At 39.4% G+C, this 21,082-nt stretch overlaps 2 protein-coding genes across 5 annotated transcripts in view; one reads left to right on the top strand and one right to left on the bottom strand.

Annotated features, from left to right (window-relative positions):
* The window catches only part of MORN1 (MORN repeat containing 1), a 134,703-nt gene extending 132,044 nt beyond the window's left edge, over positions 1-2,659 (bottom strand). Inside the window, exons 1-2 of one of the 3 annotated variants that reach the window (XM_048824561.2) lie at positions 2,517-2,659; positions 1,362-1,433 (exon numbers count right to left, since the gene is read on the bottom strand). In XM_048824561.2, coding sequence (XP_048680518.1) covers positions 1,362-1,433; positions 2,517-2,574 — 130 coding nt within the window. In that variant the 5' untranslated portion in view covers positions 2,575-2,659. The remainder of the gene's footprint in view (positions 1-1,361; positions 1,434-2,516) is intronic. The other 2 variants (XM_048824559.2, XM_048824560.2) reach the window with 2 other exon arrangements.
* A 3,196-nt stretch (positions 2,660-5,855) lies between these two features.
* RER1 (retention in endoplasmic reticulum sorting receptor 1) lies at positions 5,856-18,480 on the top strand. Of its 2 annotated transcripts, none has more exons than XM_048824565.2 (7): positions 5,856-5,966; positions 11,019-11,104; positions 12,139-12,243; positions 15,130-15,229; positions 16,066-16,144; positions 16,253-16,388; positions 17,358-18,480. In XM_048824565.2, exons 2-7 carry the CDS (start codon positions 11,024-11,026, stop codon positions 17,445-17,447), a joined length of 591 nt encoding a protein of 196 aa, XP_048680522.1. In that variant the 5' UTR covers positions 5,856-5,966; positions 11,019-11,023; the 3' UTR covers positions 17,448-18,480. The 2 variants fall into 2 exon arrangements, with proteins under 2 accessions (XP_048680522.1, XP_074977184.1); XM_075121083.1 differs by lacking the exon at positions 5,856-5,966 and adding an exon at positions 6,058-6,076.
* Positions 18,481-21,082: the final 2,602 nt, after the last annotated feature.

The following is a 21,082-nucleotide window of genomic DNA, read 5'->3' on the forward strand; positions in this document are numbered from 1 at the left end:
CTCATCTTACAGAGGTTTTGTGAGACTTATTTAATGCTTTTAAAGAATCTTAATCTATTTTAGGTATTCCTAACACTTATCAAAATAATGTTTAGGCACCTAGTCTCTTGATGAAAGGAAGTACAGAAGTGTTAAGTATTTTATGTGTAGGTGAAAACCTGGCCCCAGTGAAGTCAATGGGAGGTTTGCCAGTGACTTCATTGGGGCCAGGATTTCATCTCTAGAGGTTGTAAATTTTGGAAGATAAAGACTTTGTTTTCATACCAGTCTGTAAGCACCTAATATAAGGTTGCAAATATAATAGATTCTCATTATTTGTACAAAAACAAAAGAAAGAAAATTACTGTTTTTTGTTTTATTTGTAAAATATAAACAAAAGTCTTAGAGAACAGTCAAGTGACACTTGTTTCCAGAGGATGAGAGAACATTGAGTTAAGCTCTTGAACAACAATATTCTTAACTCCTTATTCCTCACATATTTCTAGCAAGTTAAACTCTGAATGACTATGTATGATGCACCCAATTCAGAAAGAAGTAAAGACTCTTTCAAGTGTGCTGGAGCATGAGCAGGCACATATGACACACAGGTTTCAGAGTAACAGCCGTGTTAGTCTGTATTCGCAAAAAGAAAAGGAGTAGTTGTGGCACCTTAGAGACTAACCAATTTATTTGAGCATAAGCTTTCGTGAGCTACAGCTCATTTCATCGGATGAAAGCTCACGCTCAAATAAATTGGTTAGTCTCTAAGGTGCCACAAGTACTCCTTTTCTTTTTATGACACACAGTGAAGAAGGAGAGAGGATAACACCCATTCCAATGATATAATGGACTACAAGAAAGGATCTATGAAGAATGGGGTGAAGGGGCAGTTTCTCTGTTACTGATTTGTGGCCTTTGGCCAAAAGGCTCTGTTCACCTAAAAGGATTTACACCTTTCTAGATCCTATAGACCTAAAAATCTCTGCAGATTTTTGCTCTGGATGCAACTAACCTACTCAGGAAGAAAAAACAAAACTTTCCTCTTGTTACAATTCTGGCTAAGCAGAGCTCTTTGTGGTGGATACTCCATGTACAGGGTCTCCCGTTTCCAGGGCTGACACTCTGCCAGATTCATGACACCCAAGCCTTGTGTATTTGTGGCCATAAAGTCTATTTTTTTACACTTAAGAACTAAAGACTGTGATGTCCATGACACCAATTATGGTTATGGATCGCTGTCACTGCTTAGCAGAGTCATACATAATCTTACTTTAGCTTCAGTGTTTAATACTGTTTCTACAGAAATTTTACAAATTAAAAAAGTTAGATAAGTGAACTAAAATTTCCCTTCATTGTCAGGGGATAAAACTATCTCCCCTTACCATGTTTTCTTCCTTGTTTCCATTCTCCTTCATATTGAAAAAAAGAATTAGAATAAACATACAGTCCATATCCTGAAAAACAAGACAAATACTAGGTAAGAAGATGAGATTTCTGGAACTATTTAGCTGAATAATAAAAAGTCATACTTGAATGCTGAAAGAACGGGTAATAGAAAAGAAATAGTTGTTTTCGGTAGATTTGTATACACATCTGCATAGACATTTTGTATCTTGAACTATTAAATAACATTTACACCAAAATAAACATAGGAATTTGTTTGCTATTTACAGAAACATCTTATAAACATGGGCATCTAGATACTACATTGTTGAGTTTATTATAAATGTTCCTAATCCATCTATGTCAAAAATATTATCTGGCATGCCATAACTTGTATAAGTCAAGAATAAGCACACATAAAACGAAGCAATCTTTGTAAGGGGAAGACTTTTTTGTTTTGTTTAAAACAGCTTAAATACCGGAACAAAGATATACACTCCCTCTTTATTTTAGCAAGAAACAACCAGCAGGACAGTGGGGTGGGAGGAGGTATTGTTTCATATTCTCTGTGTGTATATAAAGTCCGCTGCAGTTTCCACGGTATGCATCCGATGAAGTGAGCTGTAGCTCACGAAAGCTCATGCTCAAATAAATTGGTTAGTCTCTAAGGTGCCACAAGTACTCCTTTTCTTTTTGCGAATACAGACTAACACGGCTGTTCCTCTGAAACCTACTTGTACTGTGTCTTAAATCTGTTCGTTCAAAGCTCTCTCCTAGAAAAAACGAGGCAGGAGGTAGGACTGACCTTAAAGTAACGCGTGTTCTCTATGCTAACAGTTTAATTGATTATCATGTCTAGTGATCTCGCTCCTCAGGGGCTTAGTTCTCGTTTATACTATGAAGTGGTTCCCGTCTAGAAATCCAGATTCGGGGCTCAGGGGCAGCGACCCCTCTACAGAGCCTTCTACCCACCCGGTGCTCAAACAGACAGAAGACCCCCCCCCCAGCCCGCCCGGGTGAGAGCGCTGCTCCCACACACCCGCCCCGGTGTGCGCGCGCACACCCCTCCCTTCCCCCTCCTTCAGGGCGCGGACAGACGGACACCCCCCCCCCCCGTGCAGACAGGCGGACCGACCGACGGCCCGAGCCCTCACCTTCCCGCCGCTGAGCCTGCCCCGCCCCTAAGTAGTAACCAGGCCTGGGGGCCGCCATCTGCCCTGGGAGTAGCGACGCCAGACCTTGGCAACCGTATCCTGCCGGCCATTGGCTCCCTGGTAGCTAGGGGCGGGACTTCTCCCTCTCCCCCCCTCCCGCCCGCTGTACGCATGCGTCTCTCTCTCTCTTTCTTTCCCCCCCACCCTCTTCCAAGGGCTTCCCTGCTCTACTGCATGCCTGCTGGTGACATGCTAGTCAGACATATGGGGGGACATTTTCACTGCCCATTCCCCCCCCACCTTCAAGGATTTGGGGGAAGCACATTCCCAGCTGAGTGGGCGAGTGCTACAACATGCCTAGGTTTAGAACTGTTACTGTTATTTTGTGTAAATAATACAGAACAGCAGGGCCCATCAGGATCCAGGCCCCAAATAATGAAAACATGGTCCCTGCCCCAAAGAGTTTACAATCTGAGAACCAGATCCTGTAAGCTTGTGCACAGGTAGTGCCTGTACGGGGGGTCTCTGACTTCAATGGCCCTCCATGTGGGCAGGAATAAGTGGCAGGATCAGGGTTTAATGAAGCGCAGATACTGCAGTGATGAGGTCCACAGAAATACAAAGAAAGAGAACCACTATTATTTAATATGTACATTAGCAGTATTAACAATGCCAAGCATTCAAAAATCATGAGTCAGAACAGAAAAAAATCACAAGGTTGGCTTAAAAATCATGAAATGTTAAAAGTAATATATTTTGGTTCTTTTTATTTGCCTTCTGGTTTTGGAACCTTTAGGGATTAGCTCTTCAAGGTTTTGTTTGTTTGTTTCTTGTTTTTCATCCAACAAACAAAAGCTGGAAACTTACTTTTAAAAAAAATGCAAACTAAGAAAAATGTCCTGTAGTCCAAGGAGGACCCTCAACAAATTGGAACTTTAAGCAAAATACCAAATATCACAAGACTTATGATAAAACTGCATCTCCTGTGCTAATAGGACAATTTAAATCAGTGAGGTTTGACTATTTCTAATGTCAATTTTAAGACTAGGATCTTCATATTCTGATTCATGCATTCAGTTTCAAACTTGAAAAATGTCTCATTTTGTTTTTTTAACAAGTTCTAAGTGAAAGCATAAGGCAAATCCTCACCCCCCCAGTAGTGGCTGTTGTGGTTAGAAAAGGGAAATTTGAATCAGGGTTCCTCAAATCCATTTCTGGCTCTGCCATTGATTTATTATGTGATCTTGGAGAAATTATTTTACCTTTCCCCATCTGTATAATTATGATTTATTCTTTGTAATACAGCAGTAATACAGAGCCTCTAACAAGCCCCTCTGTGCTTGGGATACTGTATCTAATAATACTTAGCTACTTCTCAGGTGTATTGTGAGAATATAAACCTTGTAAAATGTTTTGAGATTCTTTGAAGAAAAATGCTATACATGTTTAAAAATGTAGTGATGAGTGTGATATAACTGTCTGGACATATAGTTGTGCAAACCATTACTATTGTTCCAATACATAAAGGAAAATATTTTGGAAATTAATTTAGAAAATCAGGTTTAATCAAAGAGCACTGGGTGAGGGATTTTATTATTTCTCTTATAATCCAAGTGTTTTAAAATATATTTGTAAAGCTAACTATGTATGTGAAGGGAAATTCTTAACCTAGGAAAGCCAAAATGGTAGTTAGTGTAAGTATTGCACTAAGACGGTTAGGTGATCTTCAAAATACTTACTCAAATACAATTTGATGAATTTTATGCCACTTAACTTTTATAAATATTTAAAAAAATATCTATGTGAAATCTTTTTTAAAATATTGACTGTAAAATCGGATGTATTTTTGTACTTTATTTCTGAGGTGAAACAAATATATTGCTAGAATCCAGAGACTGCATCAACATACTACTTACTACTTGGGTGACTTTTTTGGCCATGGGGTATTTGAGAGGATTCCTGAAACTTGGAAGAATTCAGAATCCTTCAAAACCAGTCAGGAAGAAAAGTTTTATTCAATTTTTTTATTGTGTCATTAATATCAGAGCTATAAAGCCAAGGAAAGAATGGTAGTTATTTCTGAAGAAAAGTAATTTTGATATATTGTTGTTTAATAAATATTTATATAGCTATCCAAGATGTTGGAACTAATCACTCTAGTTTTCCTTTAAAAGGGGCAAATTTATCATGGTTTTATTTCAAGCTCCGAAATGCAGCATAGTCAGTAGTGCGATATTTCAGTTCAAGAGACAGATTCAAACAGACATTTTCATAGGGTCACTGTAAAACTTCATAGCATAGTATACTGCAAGAAGTGATGATATAAAAAATTTCATTTTCTTACTCAAGAATTCTGCTTGCTGCAGATTGAGTCGGATCTACTCACTTGAGTGACAATAGTAATTTTTTCTCCTGTTAGCCTTGCAAAGATAAAGCAGCTATGGGAGAGGAAGCTGAATGGACCCTGGCACTGCACAGAGCCAGCTGCAGGATCTAGGCCTAAACTGCAACAGCAGTTCCAAATGTTTCCTCTGTTACAAATGTGAGGGGAAAATTTTGCACCGCAGAATGTTTATTACTGGTGATGATGCATACAAAGAAATAATCCCTGTTTGATATTTGGATCCCTTGTTGAGTTTGCCAGTCTTACAGTTAGAAAAAAAACCCATCTTTTTATATTGGTAAACTGAGCAAATGTGATCTCAAATTGAGAGGTGACAAACAGAAAACCTGCAAATGCCATATTTCAAGTCACATTACAACTGCACTTTCAGGCAGCAAAACCGTACAGAGTTTGGAAGAATGGCATGGGGAAATAACTTGGTGCCTATATTTACTTTACCCAGAATCTCAGCTGCATGAATAGCATGTCTCAGATCACAAGGTGGATAGCAAAGCGCGTAGGATCTAATCACCATTTTTTTTAAAAAAAATCCTGAACGTTGATCATTTGCGGGATGTTCCCAGGAAACAGGGGCTGTCACTCACCCCTCCAGACGCAACCCACTTCTTGCCAATTCCATCTCATCCTCGTTCAGGCCCCCCTCCCAGCCAGGCCCCCCTCCCCCAACTACTAGGGCCGTCAAGCCCTCGCTCAGCCCAACCCCAGAGCCCAGTGCTTAGGCCCCCCCAGTACCAGGGGCTGTAACCCCAGCGCCCCCCACCCCCGGCCCCAGACCAACCACCCTGCAATCCCACCTCCCAGTACCAGCCCCCCAGCACTACGACTTCTGCGACCCCTGCACTCAGTACCAGCCTCCGAGAGCAACCCCACGGGGGCCCCCTCGCCAGCGCCCGACGCTTCTGGAGGCGGGGGCCCCTCCGGCCCCGCCCCGGAAGCGGAAACAGGTGGCTTGGCCTCATCCTCCGCCATATTGGATGCTGTGGTGGAGGGTGGGGGGGGAAGGCGGAAGGCGAGACCTGTCCCCGGCTGCAGCGGCTCCGGCACCCGTGAGTAGCCGATTTCCCCCTCCCTCGGGACCGAGGCGGGAGCGAGCCGGGCCCAGGGCAGTAGCTGGATGCGGCCTGGGCCCCGTAAGGCGGCCGCGGGGCCGGGGATGGTGAGGTGTCCCCCGGGGCGGGGATTCTCGCACAGGGCGCCGGGAGAGCCGGGAGGCGGCGCGTCGGGAGCGGCGCCGGGAGGCTGGGCGGGGGGAGCGGCCCTCGGGGTGTGACGGGAGAGGGCGGGAGGGCTGCTCTGTGGAAGGGGGCGGGTGAGTCTCGGGATCTTTCCGGGTCGGACCCGTGCGGCCCCCTGGAGCCGGGTCGGTGATTCTTCTCCCGCTGCCCACAGGGGCCGGTCCCAGTCCGGGGCCGCCTCCTCCTTGACCTCCGCTTCAGAGGAGCGTTCACGTTGTTTACTTATGATCTTCGCGGAGTCCCCTCTCTCCTGCGTTGCCTCCTTTAGTCAGGGTCAAGATTTAACTAACCTTGAACACCCGTGGACGTTCGTTTCTTTAACGACAGTGGGGGGGTAGAGGTGTCCTAGAGCTGCTGCTGTTTGGCTGGGAATGTATTTGTGAAGGGCCAGGTGCATGAGGTAGGAGGGTAGGAACCGAATCTGTTGTAAAAGGAAAGCTTGCGCTTGGTGGAAACCAGAAGTAAGCTGCAATGCTTTAAAGAACTTGGGACCAACGGGGCTGCCTTGTGCCTTTGGCTGGCCACTGGTCCTTCTAATAGAACATCTTTGGCTATTGCACATGAAAGTACGCTCTTCTACTAGCACAGGGAACTGCATCCTTCTTTTCAGTTCTTCTTATTTGCTTGTTTTGTCTTTAAAGTCAGAAAAATTCCATAATGTTCAGAGAGTTCTCTGCCTAGTTACACTGTGCATGCTTTTGGAGTTTCATTCATCTCTTCCTTCATTACAAATTAAAATAAAATGATCAAGGAAGAGACCCTGCTTTTTCAGAATTCAGGGGTGAACAGTGCTTGCCTAGTAAACTAGACAACGTAACTTCTTCTAGCTCATGTGTTTGTAAGATAAATATATTTTTCAGGCAGAACAGCAGTTTTATAGAGCCATATTTCATGTGCGTAGCACTTTGTTTAAAACTCCGAACTCTATTAAGTTCATTAGGTTAATTTCAGTCTACTCCCTGGCTACTGACTTATTTACAGTGCTGGATTTTGATAACATCTCACTGTAAGTAACAGAGGAAATTTAATGCTCTGTTATAATGGTGTGTTATCAAAATTAACCCTTATTTCCAATTCTCAGATATGATTTAGGTCTGTAATTGTGATTTAGGTCTGTAAATTGTGAACCCTTTTCAAAGCAAATTTCATAAGAGACACTCTTCTTGAGATACTTACTCCTGGGGGAATTCTGCGCCACTGAAATATGCAGAATTTATGTCCCCTGCAGATTTCTTTGCTTCCTAGCAGAAAAATGACTTTCTGGCGGTGAAGCAAAGGGAAGCCACAAGAGTAGTCATCCAGCCCTCCCCAGCAGTATATTTCAGCTGCTCAGGGCAGCTGGCAGAGACGTAAATCACTGTGGGGTAGGGGGCAGGACTGGGGAAGACCTGGCTCATGATTCCTACCTTGCGCCAGTCTTGGCTGGGCTGGGGAGGACGGGACTTCCTCTTCCCCTGCATGGCATCTGGGGCCCAGTAAGACCATCCCCCAGCTGCAGGAAGCTCTGCAAACTCCCCCGCCCCCCACTTTCTGCACCCATCCCTCCTCAGCTGCAGAAGTAGGGATCCCTGAACAGAGAGCTTCTTCCCCATCCGCCCAATCCCCATGCATCCGGACGCCCTCATACCCAGACCCTCCCGCTGAGCCTCACCCACTCTACACTCAGAACCCCCCTGATGAGCCCCACTCCCTGCATCTGGACCATCCCAACGAGCCACCCGGATCCCCACCCTACTGAGCCCCCAACAGCTGCACCTGAATCTGCACTCCCCCAGCATCTGGATCCCCCACACCCAGACTCACCCACTGAGCTCTGTTCCCCCACGCCTCCTCCCCACTCCCTGCTGAGCCCCAAGCACCTTCACCTGGACCCCCCTGCCAAGTCCCATTACCATTGCACCCAGAACACCTCAACAGTCCCCTGCGCATCCAGATCTCCCTTGCACCTGGATCCCTGCTGAACCGCCTGCACCCAGATTGCCCCACACAGAACCCTCTCAACCCACACCTGGATCCCCCCCACTAAGCTTCTCCACACTTGGCTCTTGCCATGCTGAACCTGCCTGCCCGCACCTGGCATGGAGGGGCAGGGCCCTGGGGTGTTTCTGGGGCAGGCCCAGTCCTTGCGCTACGTCAGGGTTGGGTGCAGCCTCCCCGCTGAGTCCGTGTTCCCCGGGGGGAGTTGCGCAGTGATCTCCCACCTCTGTGCTGTCAGTGGCCTGTGCTCCCCAGTGCCATGTTGGAGCCTCCACATATATTTGACAAATAAAATTTGCGGAATTTTAAAAAATTATGTGCAGAATTTTTAGGTACACAAAGCCCTCAGGAATAGATACTGTAGTTTTAACCACTAATGTTCGGTAAGTTTTGTAATATTGCCACTTGTATGTTTAACTATTTAACATTCATATAAGGAAATTATGTTACATATTTCAAACCTATGCTATTTAAAATGCATTGAGAGAGGTTTATAACAACATAAATCAGGAAAATATACTTATTTGGTTTTAAAACTATGAATGTGCTAAAAAACTTCAGTGACACTATAGACATTCAGATCTATCCCTAGAATAATAAAAACATTTTTATTAGATGTTCATCCAAGCACTTTTGTTTTTGTAAATTGAATAATCATCACCACTTAATCAGATGTGAAGTTCTTTACTACCCATATTGCAGAACAGAATGCAAAAGAAGGCCCCAATCCTGCAAGAACTAGGTGTCTTTAACTTCATGCATAAATTTCAACGGAACTACTGGGCCATGTCTACACTTACAAGCTTACCGTGGCAAAGCTGTACCAATACAGCTGTGCTTCTGTAAGAGCACTCATGTAGCTGTGTTATGCCAACAGGAGAGAGCTCTCCTGTGAACATAATAAAACCAGCTCAAGGAATGGCAATAGCTATGTCAGCGTGAGAGCGTCTCCCACCAACATAGCGCTGTGCACACGTGTGCTTATGCTGACAAAACTTATGTTGCTCGGGGGGTGTTTTTTCACACACCTGAGCAATAAAAGTTTGCTGACATAAGTGTTGGTGTTGACATGGCCCTAGTGTGTGTACCTGTGTGCAGGATTGGGATGTTAGATCCTATTGCAGATCTGATTTTCCAAGTCCCATTGATGATTGAGTAAAAGCATATAGTGAGAACATTAAAGATACTTGAATATTGGTATCATTGACAGAAAAGAAACATTTCTTCCATGATGAAACATTTCCGTCTTTGTAGCCATTCTGGTTCTGCTTTAGATTCACTAGGTTTGAAAAAGTTTCAAAACTAATAATAAGGTAGTGGTAATAGAGGAAGTTCTTATGAATAAAAGCATGTTGGATCTTTGAGTTTCTATAATGGTATTTCCTCTCCCCACGCTGTGGAGTTAACTGAAGTGAAAAATGTATTTCGTCTCTTTGGCCCTGAATATCAAAAGGACACTTTTGTATAGTCAAATATTAGGAGTCTTTCTTTGGTATACCTAGGATTGAGGTGGGGCTGAAGTTCTGGATTCTCACTCTCAATCCTCTTACCTCTGATCTTGTGATAGGGACTCCTTCCCATTACTGATTATTGTTCCCATGTAAAAGAGGGATAATACATAGCTTTCAGATTTTTACCATGCACCCAGGGAGAAATTTAGAGTTATAACATTTCATAAATCTCCAGATTGTCATTAGGACTGAGAGCTTCCTTCCATCTATTTGTCACTATAATGTAGCATTTAATACAATTTAATCTTCTGTGGTTTACTAATACTTCACCCATCTGTATTGCTTTAAGATCTTCAGATGAAAAACACTCTCTAAATGTTAATTACTATAGAGCTGAAATTGCTCCCATTATCACATAGAGCAACATAGTTCTGACCACAGATGGGAATCCAGGAAGTAGTGTGAGGTATTACCTTTGGTGATGTGGCACATCTGCTGCCACTGCTCAGATTCCATATGATTTTGTTTGTGTCTTAAAGCAAACTGCAGAGCTTGTATGTTTTTAACTGGAGGAGTGGAGGAGAATCCTAAATCAAAAGTATTGCATTTATTAATGTTTTTCACCTGAGTTCTGGGCCCTGTCTCTTACCATGTGAGAGGGAGTAAGGCAATATAAGCTCTTACAGGTAATCATTTTTCCACTGTTGCTGAGATGTTAATTTTGGCAAAGATATGACTGACAACATCAAATGCTTCAAACAGTGCAGGAAAATGTTTAGGTGCTTATGATGCCAGCTCTTGGATGGAGCCCAAAGAACAGAAGCCAGAATTGAATTTATCTAAATATGTAGTCACTTACTAATTCTGGGAGGAGAGGGGTCTTAAATAGGTTTCTTAAATTTTGGTTTTGCAGTTTACTTTTAAAGGCTAAAGGTCGGGGGGAGGGTAGTATCAGAGTACATAATCTCCAGATTATTGTTTCCAGATTTCAGAGGAACAGCCGTGTTAGTCTGTATTCGCAAAAAGAAAAGGAGTACTTGTGGCACCTTAGAGACTAACCAATTTATTTGAGCATGAGCTTTCGTGAGCTACAGCTCACTTATTTCTGGCATATCAAGGTGAGACTATCACTTAGATCTCTTGCGTCACTTACTGTTTGTAATTTTTCCTAAAAATGTCTTGGATCCTCTCCCTCCCTTTGTAAAATATATTTAACCCTTTCCTTTCTTGATACTTCCCCTGAAATAGAATGAATGAATGTCCTGTCTTTAAAAATGTTTCACAGAAGATACCTTTTTGTTTCAAACAAGATATCAAATCAGCAAGATGTGAAATCACACACCTGAATGCTGATGCATGTAAAGTATCTTAAAATTTCACTATATTAAGTTCTCATTTTTAATGTGTTTTCTATATAAATGTCTTGTTTTCACAGCAACAATGTCCGAAGGGGACAGTATTGGAGAATCTGTTCATGGCAAACCTTCAGTGGTCTTTAGATTTTTCACAAGACTTGGACAGGTTGGTTTTATGTGAGAGATCATGTTGGGAACTAGTGTCACTGGATTTATACAGTTTTTTTTTTTTTTTTTTATTTAAACTCATGGCCTTCAGTTTCAGTAAAAGGAATAATTAAGTTACTGAGTACTTCAAAAAGCATTTTCCTTAAAATGAGTTTGCTTTTTAGAAATTGATGGTCTCATAACCATGATGACAAATACATAATTTAATTAATGTCTCTATCACTATTTGAATGTTTAACAGTATGTATGAATATTTATTACTGCTTTAATGCCCTCAACATGCTAGTTGCTCTCAAATGAAGAGACAGTCCCAAAAAGCTTCGTGTAACCATAATTAATTCAAGCATTACTGTTTGCTATTAAAAGCTAAAACTTACGTTTTTACTAAACCATGAGTACTTATGTAGATTAGACAACATAGTACACAAATTTTTAAAAGTGACGTGATTTTTGGATGCACATATTTTTGGATGAACACCTTAAAGAAGCCTGTGTTTTTTTGTTTTTTTTTATTGCAGATGTTCAGCACTTTCTGAACATTTGCTCCCTTTACGATGTTCAAAGTTATACAGGCACAATTGCTAATGATTTTTAGAACACACGCTTTCCAATAGCCATACAAAAATCTTTTTTGTCCTCTGGGTAGCGCGGGCTCAAAATCTGATTTTGTAAACAGAAGATTTAAACACAAAATTAATGGAAACTTATTTATGAAAGTGAAAAAAAATCAGTTTCTCTAGTTACAACTTTAAACTGACAGCCAGCATACTAGTGCATAAGAAGCGGAAATTGAGTGACTAGAAATGAAAGTGAAACTGGAATTTGTTAGCAAAGCGTGACCTGAGTAGAATGTAAGCAAGTAACCAGTCTAAATAATGCTAAGTAAACCTGAGTTCTAAAAATGTTTTTAATCTTTTAAACTGATGTTTAACCAAAAAATGTCCCTTAAAACTTGTGATCTCTCTGATAGTCATTTAAATTACTCTATAATAAACCAAGTTTGTGTGTAAAACATTTTACATTTCATTCTAGATCTACCAATCCTGGCTAGACAAATCTACTCCATATACAGCAGTACGATGGGTTGTAACTCTGGGTCTGAGTTTTATCTACATGATTAGAGTTTATCTACTACAGGTAGGAAAACTAAATTTATTGCATTTGTCACGTTTAGAATAACACTGTAACTGTAAAAGGAATACTCTTTTATTAGATTGAATAATCCATTTCACTAAAACACTTGCTAAGAAATATTGGATCATATGGGTCAAAGTAAGAATATTTTAAGTTTATATGCATAGACATGGAATGAAATAATAACTTCAAGATGGAAAAAAGTTTGGTAGAATAAACAGATTCCTAAACCAGCTACTTTCAGTGTCATGAAGGAGTAATAGTCAAGTACATATGCCTGTCTTTTTTTGGCTACTCATTTTTTTCCCAGGAAAAATAATCACAAGCTTTGGTATCCTTGTGTGAAGTGAAAGTGCCTTGTTTTTTCCTCCAATTAATAGCAATAGTAATTTGAGCTGCTACATCATATTAATAAACTTTAGGCTGAAACGCAATCTTAAAAGGGATGGTTAAGGCTGGTTGTTTTGTTTTGTAGCAGGAGAAGATGGGAAGTGCCACTGTCACGTTCTAATGAAATTGCATAATAAACCTCTTAAAACTCTGTCGTTCATGTTTTAGCTTCCTATTTCAACCTTTGCATCTCATTCAGGTTCCAGCATTCCTCTCCTAGCACCGAACCTATGAAGAGTTTCTGCATTACCGCTATTTTACCATCACTGGCAAGCAGCAGACTCCATCTCCACTAACCTGTTTTCTCTATTTCATGCCAATCCATAATTCAGTTAAGCCCTTTAGAACCAGTATGCCCAAAGCTGCCCTAAGCAACAGTGCAATTATTTTTTCGTTGCTCAGTGATATTCAAAGAGTAACATACTTTTGATAACTTCAGCAATGTCCCATTTGAGTGCGTGGCCTTCTAAAGATTAAAACCTCTAAGCCTGAAAATAATACCAAAAGTAATTGCAGGAGGCTCTGAAATTGATTAACAGCATCATAACTGTTGGAGCACTTGAATTTTTATGTGAACTTTCTTTGGGTACTTTCCTTCCTGAAAGAACTGTCAGATGATCCAATCTTGGTTTTCATATGTAAAATTTGGCTGCTATTAGCTATATAGCCCATATGCGTTAGTATTCCTCTCCTAGGGCCCAGTCTGGGAAATATTTGAAATGGAATGTCCTAAACTCTTACTGAGTTTTGTAGGAATTGGAGGCACTAATTATCTCATAGGAGATGATCTGCACCAGTGCCCTCAACTCACATAGAGGTCAACAGGAGCTGATAGTGCCCAGCACTCTGCAAATTTATATACAATGTAAACTGAGAATCATTCAAAGGCTAATATATGCAGGTGCCTATCTAAAGAATACAATACAATTTATTCTGGTATTGCTGCCTTTGGAAAAGTTGGAGGAGAATGAACCAAGAGTTGTGGCAATGTTATCTGTATGTTAAGAGCTTTATATTTTTTTTTTTTTCCCTCAAAGGAGGACAGGTTATTCAGCCGTGACTTCTTCAGTCGAAAGAGATACACTCTGATATCCATGCATTGTGATGTAATCCTTCAATGTCTTTAACAGTGTTGTATGCAATGTAGTTGTAGCCATGTCAGTTCCAGGATATTAGAGAGACAAGGTGGGTGAGGCACTATCTTTATCGGACCAATTTCTGTTGGTGAGAGAGACAAGCTTTGGCACCACACGCAATTCTTCAGATCTGTGTGGCTTGAAAGCTTGTCTCTCACCAACAGAAGTTGATTTGATATTACCTCACCCACCTTGCCTCTCTAATGTGTTGTCATTACAAACTGACAACTATATCTAGAAATAACTATGTCCTGTCAGAGACTCGTTAGACTGTTGTTCCCAGTGTAGTTTATTTGCTGTGAGTAGCTGTTTTGCTAACACACTTTGGATGAACTCTAAAATAGAAGTCTAGGACAATTATATTTGATCTTATAACAACAACATTTAAGGGACTTTATTTTACTTTTCTTATCAAATTGCCCTCTCCGGTTTAAGCTGCTGGAGCAGATCCCTGCTATACTGTAACTTCCTTACATCCTTATTTTAATGATGTATTACTCAATATTCCTCTCCTTAGACAAAATGTATTATGCTTGCATCTTATCAAAAATTAGATTTTACTTAAAGGGACACAGTTGGCTTAAAAAATAATTATTTTTAAAGTGGCAGATATCCTTTTCGGTTACTAAACACCATAGATCCTTAAACATGCAAGGACTTCAAAAATCTTATTATTGTGGTTGTGTACTTTTTGTGCTTCTCTGAGCTTGAACAAAGAAACTGAATGTGGTGTTTTGCTTACTAGCTCCTAGCGAATGCTGTTGTGTTTTGAATCTTTCTCGTTGCTGGGGAAAGTCTCACTACTCCCTACATCCTAAGCATCTTTTTTCAATTAAATAACATCATTAAATCTTAACTGTTGTTACTCTTCTATAAAACACTTAATTTACAAAATCTAAACTAAATTTCAAGCCTAACTAAACTTTCCTATTTTTCCTGCTTTGCTTACATGCCCTTTAATTCATTTAGTCATTTTTTTGTAGCTGTAAGTGAAAGTAGCTAGAAACATTCCATAATAAAGTTTTAGCTTACTCTGTTATAGTAAGAAATACTGGACAAAAAGGGAAGTTGAGTTATAGGAACCAACCAATTGCCAAATTGGATCAGATCAGCATGGGTGGTTTTTTACCTATTCACACAAATCCTAAATATTTGGGTTTCATGCAAGTGGAGTGTCTTTCACCCATTGTATGTCAACTGTTTTAAAACTGAGTCCAGAAATCTTGTTACTTGCAAATAAAAAAGTAATTAGGGGAAGAAACCAAAAACAGGTTAAACAATTTGTGCTGGTCTTGATAAACAAGTATTTGAAGCTGTTTACTGTGAAGTTTTCAGTCTTTTTTTGTTTGTTGTTCTTTCCTAGGGTTGGTACATTGTGACATATGCCTTGGGAATCTACCACCTAAATCTCTTCATAGCTTTCTTGTCGCCAAAGGTAGATCCCTCTCTAATGGAAGACTCAGGTATAGTGGACATTACTCCCATTACTATAATTTTGAACATAAACTGTTTTCCAAATCACTTAACCAGTTTCATCTATCTTCACGTGAACAAACGTCCTCAGAGAATATAGAAAATTCTCAATAGTGAGAACAGAGTTTGAGTTTAAAAGTTGTGCTGTAATAATTATTTAAAAATTAACAATGCAGGAAGGGTCTCTAATCATGGCCTTCCTACTACTATACCCCTTTCAGGAGTCTGATTTGTCTGGCATACCTCTTCTCCCAAGTTTCACCTCAATTAAAAACTGCTTGCTTACAAAATCAGACATAAAAATATAAAGTGACACAACACACTAGTACTGAAAAATTGCTTCATTTCTCATTTTTACCATATAATTATAAATCAATTGGAATATAAATACTGTACTTACATTTCAGTGTATAGTACAGTGGTGAGCAACCTGTGGCCCATCTGGGTAATCTGCTAGTGGGCTGCCAGACAGTTTGTTTACATTTGCACAGCTGCCCGCAGTTCCCAGTGGCCACGGTTCGCTGTTCCTGGCCAATGGGAGCTGCAGGAAACAGCGGCCAGCACATCACTGCGCATATATTATTTATATATATATATAAAAAAATATGGCATCACTCTCAAAACAAACATTATTTGATCAAGCATAGCAATTCGCCCTTCTGTGATCAATTTTACCCAAATAGGAAACTTGAGCTCTTGCAAGGAACTATTCTGTTCTGGAGATAGACTTTGTATATAATAGTGACAGTAGGAAAGAACAGAATCGTTACTAGACTCAATTACGGGATGATTTACCTTAAAAGATTGATTTGCTTTTTTTATCCAGATGATGGTCCTTCATTACCCACAAAACAAAATGAGGAATTTCGACCCTTCATTAGAAGGCTGCCAGAGTTTAAATTCTGGTGAGCAGATACATGTGCCCATTCTCTTAAAAATAAAAAGCATTTACATGAATGTGTCAAATCGCTTCCACTGTGTGGAAGGGATTAATTATGTAATTTATTTTTAAGGCATTCTGCTACTAAAGGCATCCTTGTTGCAATGGTATGTACATTCTTTGAGGCTTTCAACGTTCCGGTATTCTGGCCAATCCTTGTGATGTACTTCATTATGCTATTCTGTATCACTATGAAGAGACAAATCAAGGTAATGTGCTAAGATTGGATTGAATCTTTCTGAAGATAAAATATCACTGCTTAAGAGTGTCTTTCCATGTTGCCAGCCAAATGAGCACTGTGGATGTTTATCTGTATATATAGCATGGCCAATATTTTTAAACTTAAGTACCTAACCTTAGGCATTCTTCAGCACAAACTGTAATCGGAAATATAAATGCTCAATACTCCTGAAAATCAAATCAGCTTAGACACCTAGATATCAAATTGTTAGCCCCCTTACTTTCATTCTTCAAAGGATTCAGATTTATCAGAATAATATCTTCTGAAGTAGTAAATTCGGTGTTTATAATGGATAATATGCACCATTCATCCATGCCATTTCTGCAGTATAATGTCCAAAGCTGACAGTTGGGATCTCAAATTGGTGATTGGTGTTGTGAAAAACTTGGCATTTTAAAAAAGACAAACACAGCAAAGTAATTCAGGTTGGCTTTGATACGTTTTCTATAGCTTGTTGGCTTGTAAATGGAAATTAAAAATAAAGATTTTGAAACTGTCACATTCTAAATTTTTGGGGTAGAATGATTCATGGTTCATGATTGTAAAGTGAAGACTAAGGGATTTATGTTAATACATTTATACTGCTTAATCCTTCCTTGATTAACCATCATGACTATACTATACTGTGTATCTTTTTTTGTGAAGTTCAAAGTACAAACTCTCAAACAACCCCATTTAAAGTGTTCAGCATAGTATATACTAATAAATAATACAGGAAAATAGTGCTATTTAAATCCTTTGTGTAACTTGTAACTGAAAATGGCATCTTATGTTGTTGAAATTAAACGTTGTACATCTTATCAGTTGTAAATTAGTGATTATGCTGAAGAGCTTTGTGTGTTGTGGCTTACACTGCATATTATTTTGTTTTGATAGAAATATTAGATCTGTCAAACAGTTCTGTTTAGCAACTAAAGTGATGTCTTTTTGTTTACAGCATATGGTAAAGTACAGGTATATACCCTTCACACACGGCAAGAGGAAATACAAAGGGAAGGAAGACATGGGAAAGACCTTCGCTAGCTAGAAGCTGAATTGAGCCTGTTGACTGACTCTACATATAACTACAAGAACGGTTTTGAGCCATTGTAACAATGCCTTTTTTCTTCATATAAAGTAATTAAGAGGGTGGTGACAAAGCAGTTGAATTTTCATTTTTAAGAGGATGTTTCTATTTTTGTCTGAAATATCAGTTTCTTGAAGAAACTGGCATTCTAACCAAATTGCATTGGGTTAATTTATCTTTGATAAGTTGGAGAATCTTTGGTATCCCATTGATTTGGGATCGTGTTGCTTTCAAGGTCCACTGCAATCATTGTGGCATTGGGGAGGCTAATGGCTACAATTAGGTTTTTTTACATAGTGTTCCTGCCCAGTATGACCCTGAAGTGCTGTGCACATATGTGGAGGAAAATAGTAAGGTGGCACACGTGATGCTGTTGTCTGCTTCATAATTGTGTGCTAAGTTCATACACAGGTCTGATAGGCCTTAATATATGCAGAATTTCAGCCGACAAGGTACATGCATGGTAGCACTGGAGTGTAACCAAGTTAGTAAAGAGTAGACAGGGTTTTTTAAAAAAAGATCCTAAATTCTGGTTTTTGCAGAGGGGAAATAAAGATTAATATAGCTCATAAGGAAACTCATTTGTGTTAGGTTCTAATGCCAGTTTCGCCATTGCATCTCATGGCAGATGCTGAAATTGGGCTCATTCATAATGACTCAAAACTTTGTTCTTAAACTATCATGATTTCTTTTGAGGGCCTGGAATTTATAAATATATATATTTTAATTATTAGTTGGAGAATATTTTGACTTGTTTCTTTGATACTTAAGGTTTTTTTGATTAACTTAAGTTTGCTTCATGCAGCCCCTTGAGAACACACCCAAACTGGCCATAGCAGACAAACGTTGTGGATTTTAACAGCTTTTCATTTTCTATGAAAAATATAGAAATAAATGACCTGCATGTAAACTTTTTGATGTGATACAGCTACAAACAATTTTATTAAGTGACTTTTTAATTCCAAACTTTATTAAAAGACAGTTGTCCCCCTTTCTTGTTTTAGTCATCTTTATATAAAATATATTGGGCTAATAATATTTATAGATCTGCCATTTTAAATGGTGTCAACACTTACATGTTCCTCTTATTTTATTCAAGTAACACATTTACTTAGTTCTTAAGAGATCATTCAGTTGAATTATATTTCAGGGGCTAGGATGAGACGAATCCTTTGAATGCACTACATAGTGTAGCAGCAGCTTCAACTGATTCTTGCTATGGAACGCGTACAAAGGAACCCTTGTTGTTTGCTTGTGCAGAATGAAAAGCCACCAGGAAACCCTGTACACCATTAATTAGATTCAGCCTGCTGTAATCTTGAAAAATGTCCCATGTTTTTTAACTAGCACTGTGGAAACCAGTGTTTTTTATAAAGTAAACTTTGTTCAACCTAAAGTGTCATGCAAATGTGATGAAAAATACTATATAACCGTAAGCCCTTATCACATGCCAATCATGAACACTGTTGCTGCCAAGAAAAACTAAAAGCCCTGAGTTTAAGAAACTGCCTTACAATTTGCTGTCATACTTTTGTAGTTTCACTTCTCATTGTGCCTGAAAATCAGGGAGATATGTAAAAATAGTAATTATCTTTGTATTCATTTACCTACAGAATTATTGGAGGCACAAAATAACTGGTTGGTTGACTCCCTTTCAACATCAAGCCCTAAAGGTGAATTAGGGACTTGTCTATTAAAACTGTAAAAAAGAATATACTTGTCATTGCAGATTTGAAATGTAGTTCCTTTGCTCAGCTGCTGTTTTCTCTCAGTGGCAGCTCATGATCAATACCTTCTCCTTTACTGTTGTTGTAGGTAGCAGTAGCTTGCCCCCTATGCACTGAGATTTTAACCATGTTCAAACAATGAGTAGTATCCCAAGCCCAGGCATGGACAAGTCTGGAACATGGTTTCTTAAAAATAACGAAACAAACAAAAACACACCACCTGTGCAGTGGTTGAGTGAACTGTTCTAAACTGTTTATGCAGGCATTTTCTTAAACCACTTTTAAATGTTTTCTTAGTCTTTAGTTCTATGCCTTCATCAATTTTGGCTGAAGAAACCTAGATCTTGACAGATACAAGAATAACTCTCTAGTGCAGATTGCAACTGCCTTTTTTCTTGGCAGCATTATCCAACTTCTACCATCAGCAATAGCTTGCTACATGTTTCTATGTGTAATTAAATGTGTTGACAGTGATCTCTAAAGCTGCATATGCCTTGAGTCCTGGCTCAGGCCACCTTTCTCCCTTTGCTGCATTGACAGTTAAGTTCAGGTGGGGTTTCCATAGAAAGCCTTTGATATGAAAGATGGGAGGGTAGGGATAGGGTATTCAGTGGATTTCACTTCTCTCACTTATCCAGCAGAGTTAAGAGTCTTGTTCTTCTGCATATATCAATACCTATCCCCTATCAGGCTTTCTGTGTATGTGAGGGGAAGGAACTAACTACGGGAGCTTTTAGGGAGAGATTGTCCATAACTCTTGCCTATATGGCCAGGATTTCTTCAATATAGTTATTTTAACAGAAGTGCTCTCAACTTAGTTGGGTTCAAGAGCTAATATGGTATTTCCCTTTTTTTAACCTTTAGAACCTTCAGTGAAAAACTTAGTTTGTTATGCATGTCAAAAACTTGATGAATTCTGGATTTTTCCCCTCAGATAGCATGTGAATAGCAATATGAGTTATACCTTTAGCTATCATGCGAGAGCAGAAAGATGATTATGTTTTTCCTCCCAAACACTAAGATTTTTGGATAATTGAATCACTAATGGTTTCTGGAAAAAAATCTTAAGCAGTGATGCTTTTGTAAACATCCCTCTTCATTTGCACTGTAAAATGTGTGATCAGCAGAGTTCATAGTGCCTATTGCCAAAAGGGATGGGTTCTGGGTAGGAGTGTGATGTTTACTAATCTTGAATTTTGGGCACTGGAAGATACACTGCAGTCTGTGTATATATAATGAATTAATATAAATTCTTCATGATTATTAGAGGAAGTGTCCATTACTGAACTTGTTCTTACAACTGTACATTCAATAAGCTATTTTAAAACTTAGTGTATACAAAAGCATTCTGTATGTTACTGTGTAACAAACTGTTTAAACAATCTAATTTAAATTGCTAGACTACTTTAAATGTGACAGTAGGGACCTGACAGTATTTTCCGATAGCAGTGAGAAACAACAAATTAAGTGGTACATAAATGAACCTAATTTTCAGCACTTTTCACTGTACTGTTCCATTTACATCAGTTACATGTGCAAGGTGTGCTCACGTTCTATTGGACTTAGAGTTTAAACTGAAGCAGAGAAGTGTATCTTACTGTTAACCCTAATTATGCTGTAAAAATAGAATGGTGCTGTTAGGATTCATATTTCTTATGAGAATTTCCACTGGAGTTAGTCATAACTTTAATTTCTTCTACTTTAAGCATATACACACATACTGTTTCCACCTGAAGCTTCAGCAGGGACTGTTGTAGTTTTAGGAGAACAGGAAGGGAGCAAGGATCCAACATTTATATGTAAGTCTTAATCCTAAAAGTTTAATAATACTAAAAGCATGCCATGAAAGGTTGTTTGGATTTAAGTCCT

This window comes from Caretta caretta, chromosome 18, assembly GCF_965140235.1.
Source record: "Caretta caretta isolate rCarCar2 chromosome 18, rCarCar1.hap1, whole genome shotgun sequence".
NCBI lineage: Eukaryota > Metazoa > Chordata > Testudines > Cheloniidae > Caretta > Caretta caretta.

Bases quoted from the DNA above. Each gene is read 5' to 3' on its own strand.
- RER1 (XM_048824565.2), top strand. From the start codon at position 11,024: ATGTCCGAAGGGGACAGTATTGGAGAATCTGTTCATGGCAAACCTTCA. The intron at 16,145-16,252 runs GTGAGCAGATAC...TTTATTTTTAAG, and splicing joins CTGCCAGAGTTTAAATTCTG to GCATTCTGCTACTAAAGGCA. The intron at 16,389-17,357 runs GTAATGTGCTAA...TTTTGTTTACAG, and splicing joins CTATGAAGAGACAAATCAAG to CATATGGTAAAGTACAGGTA.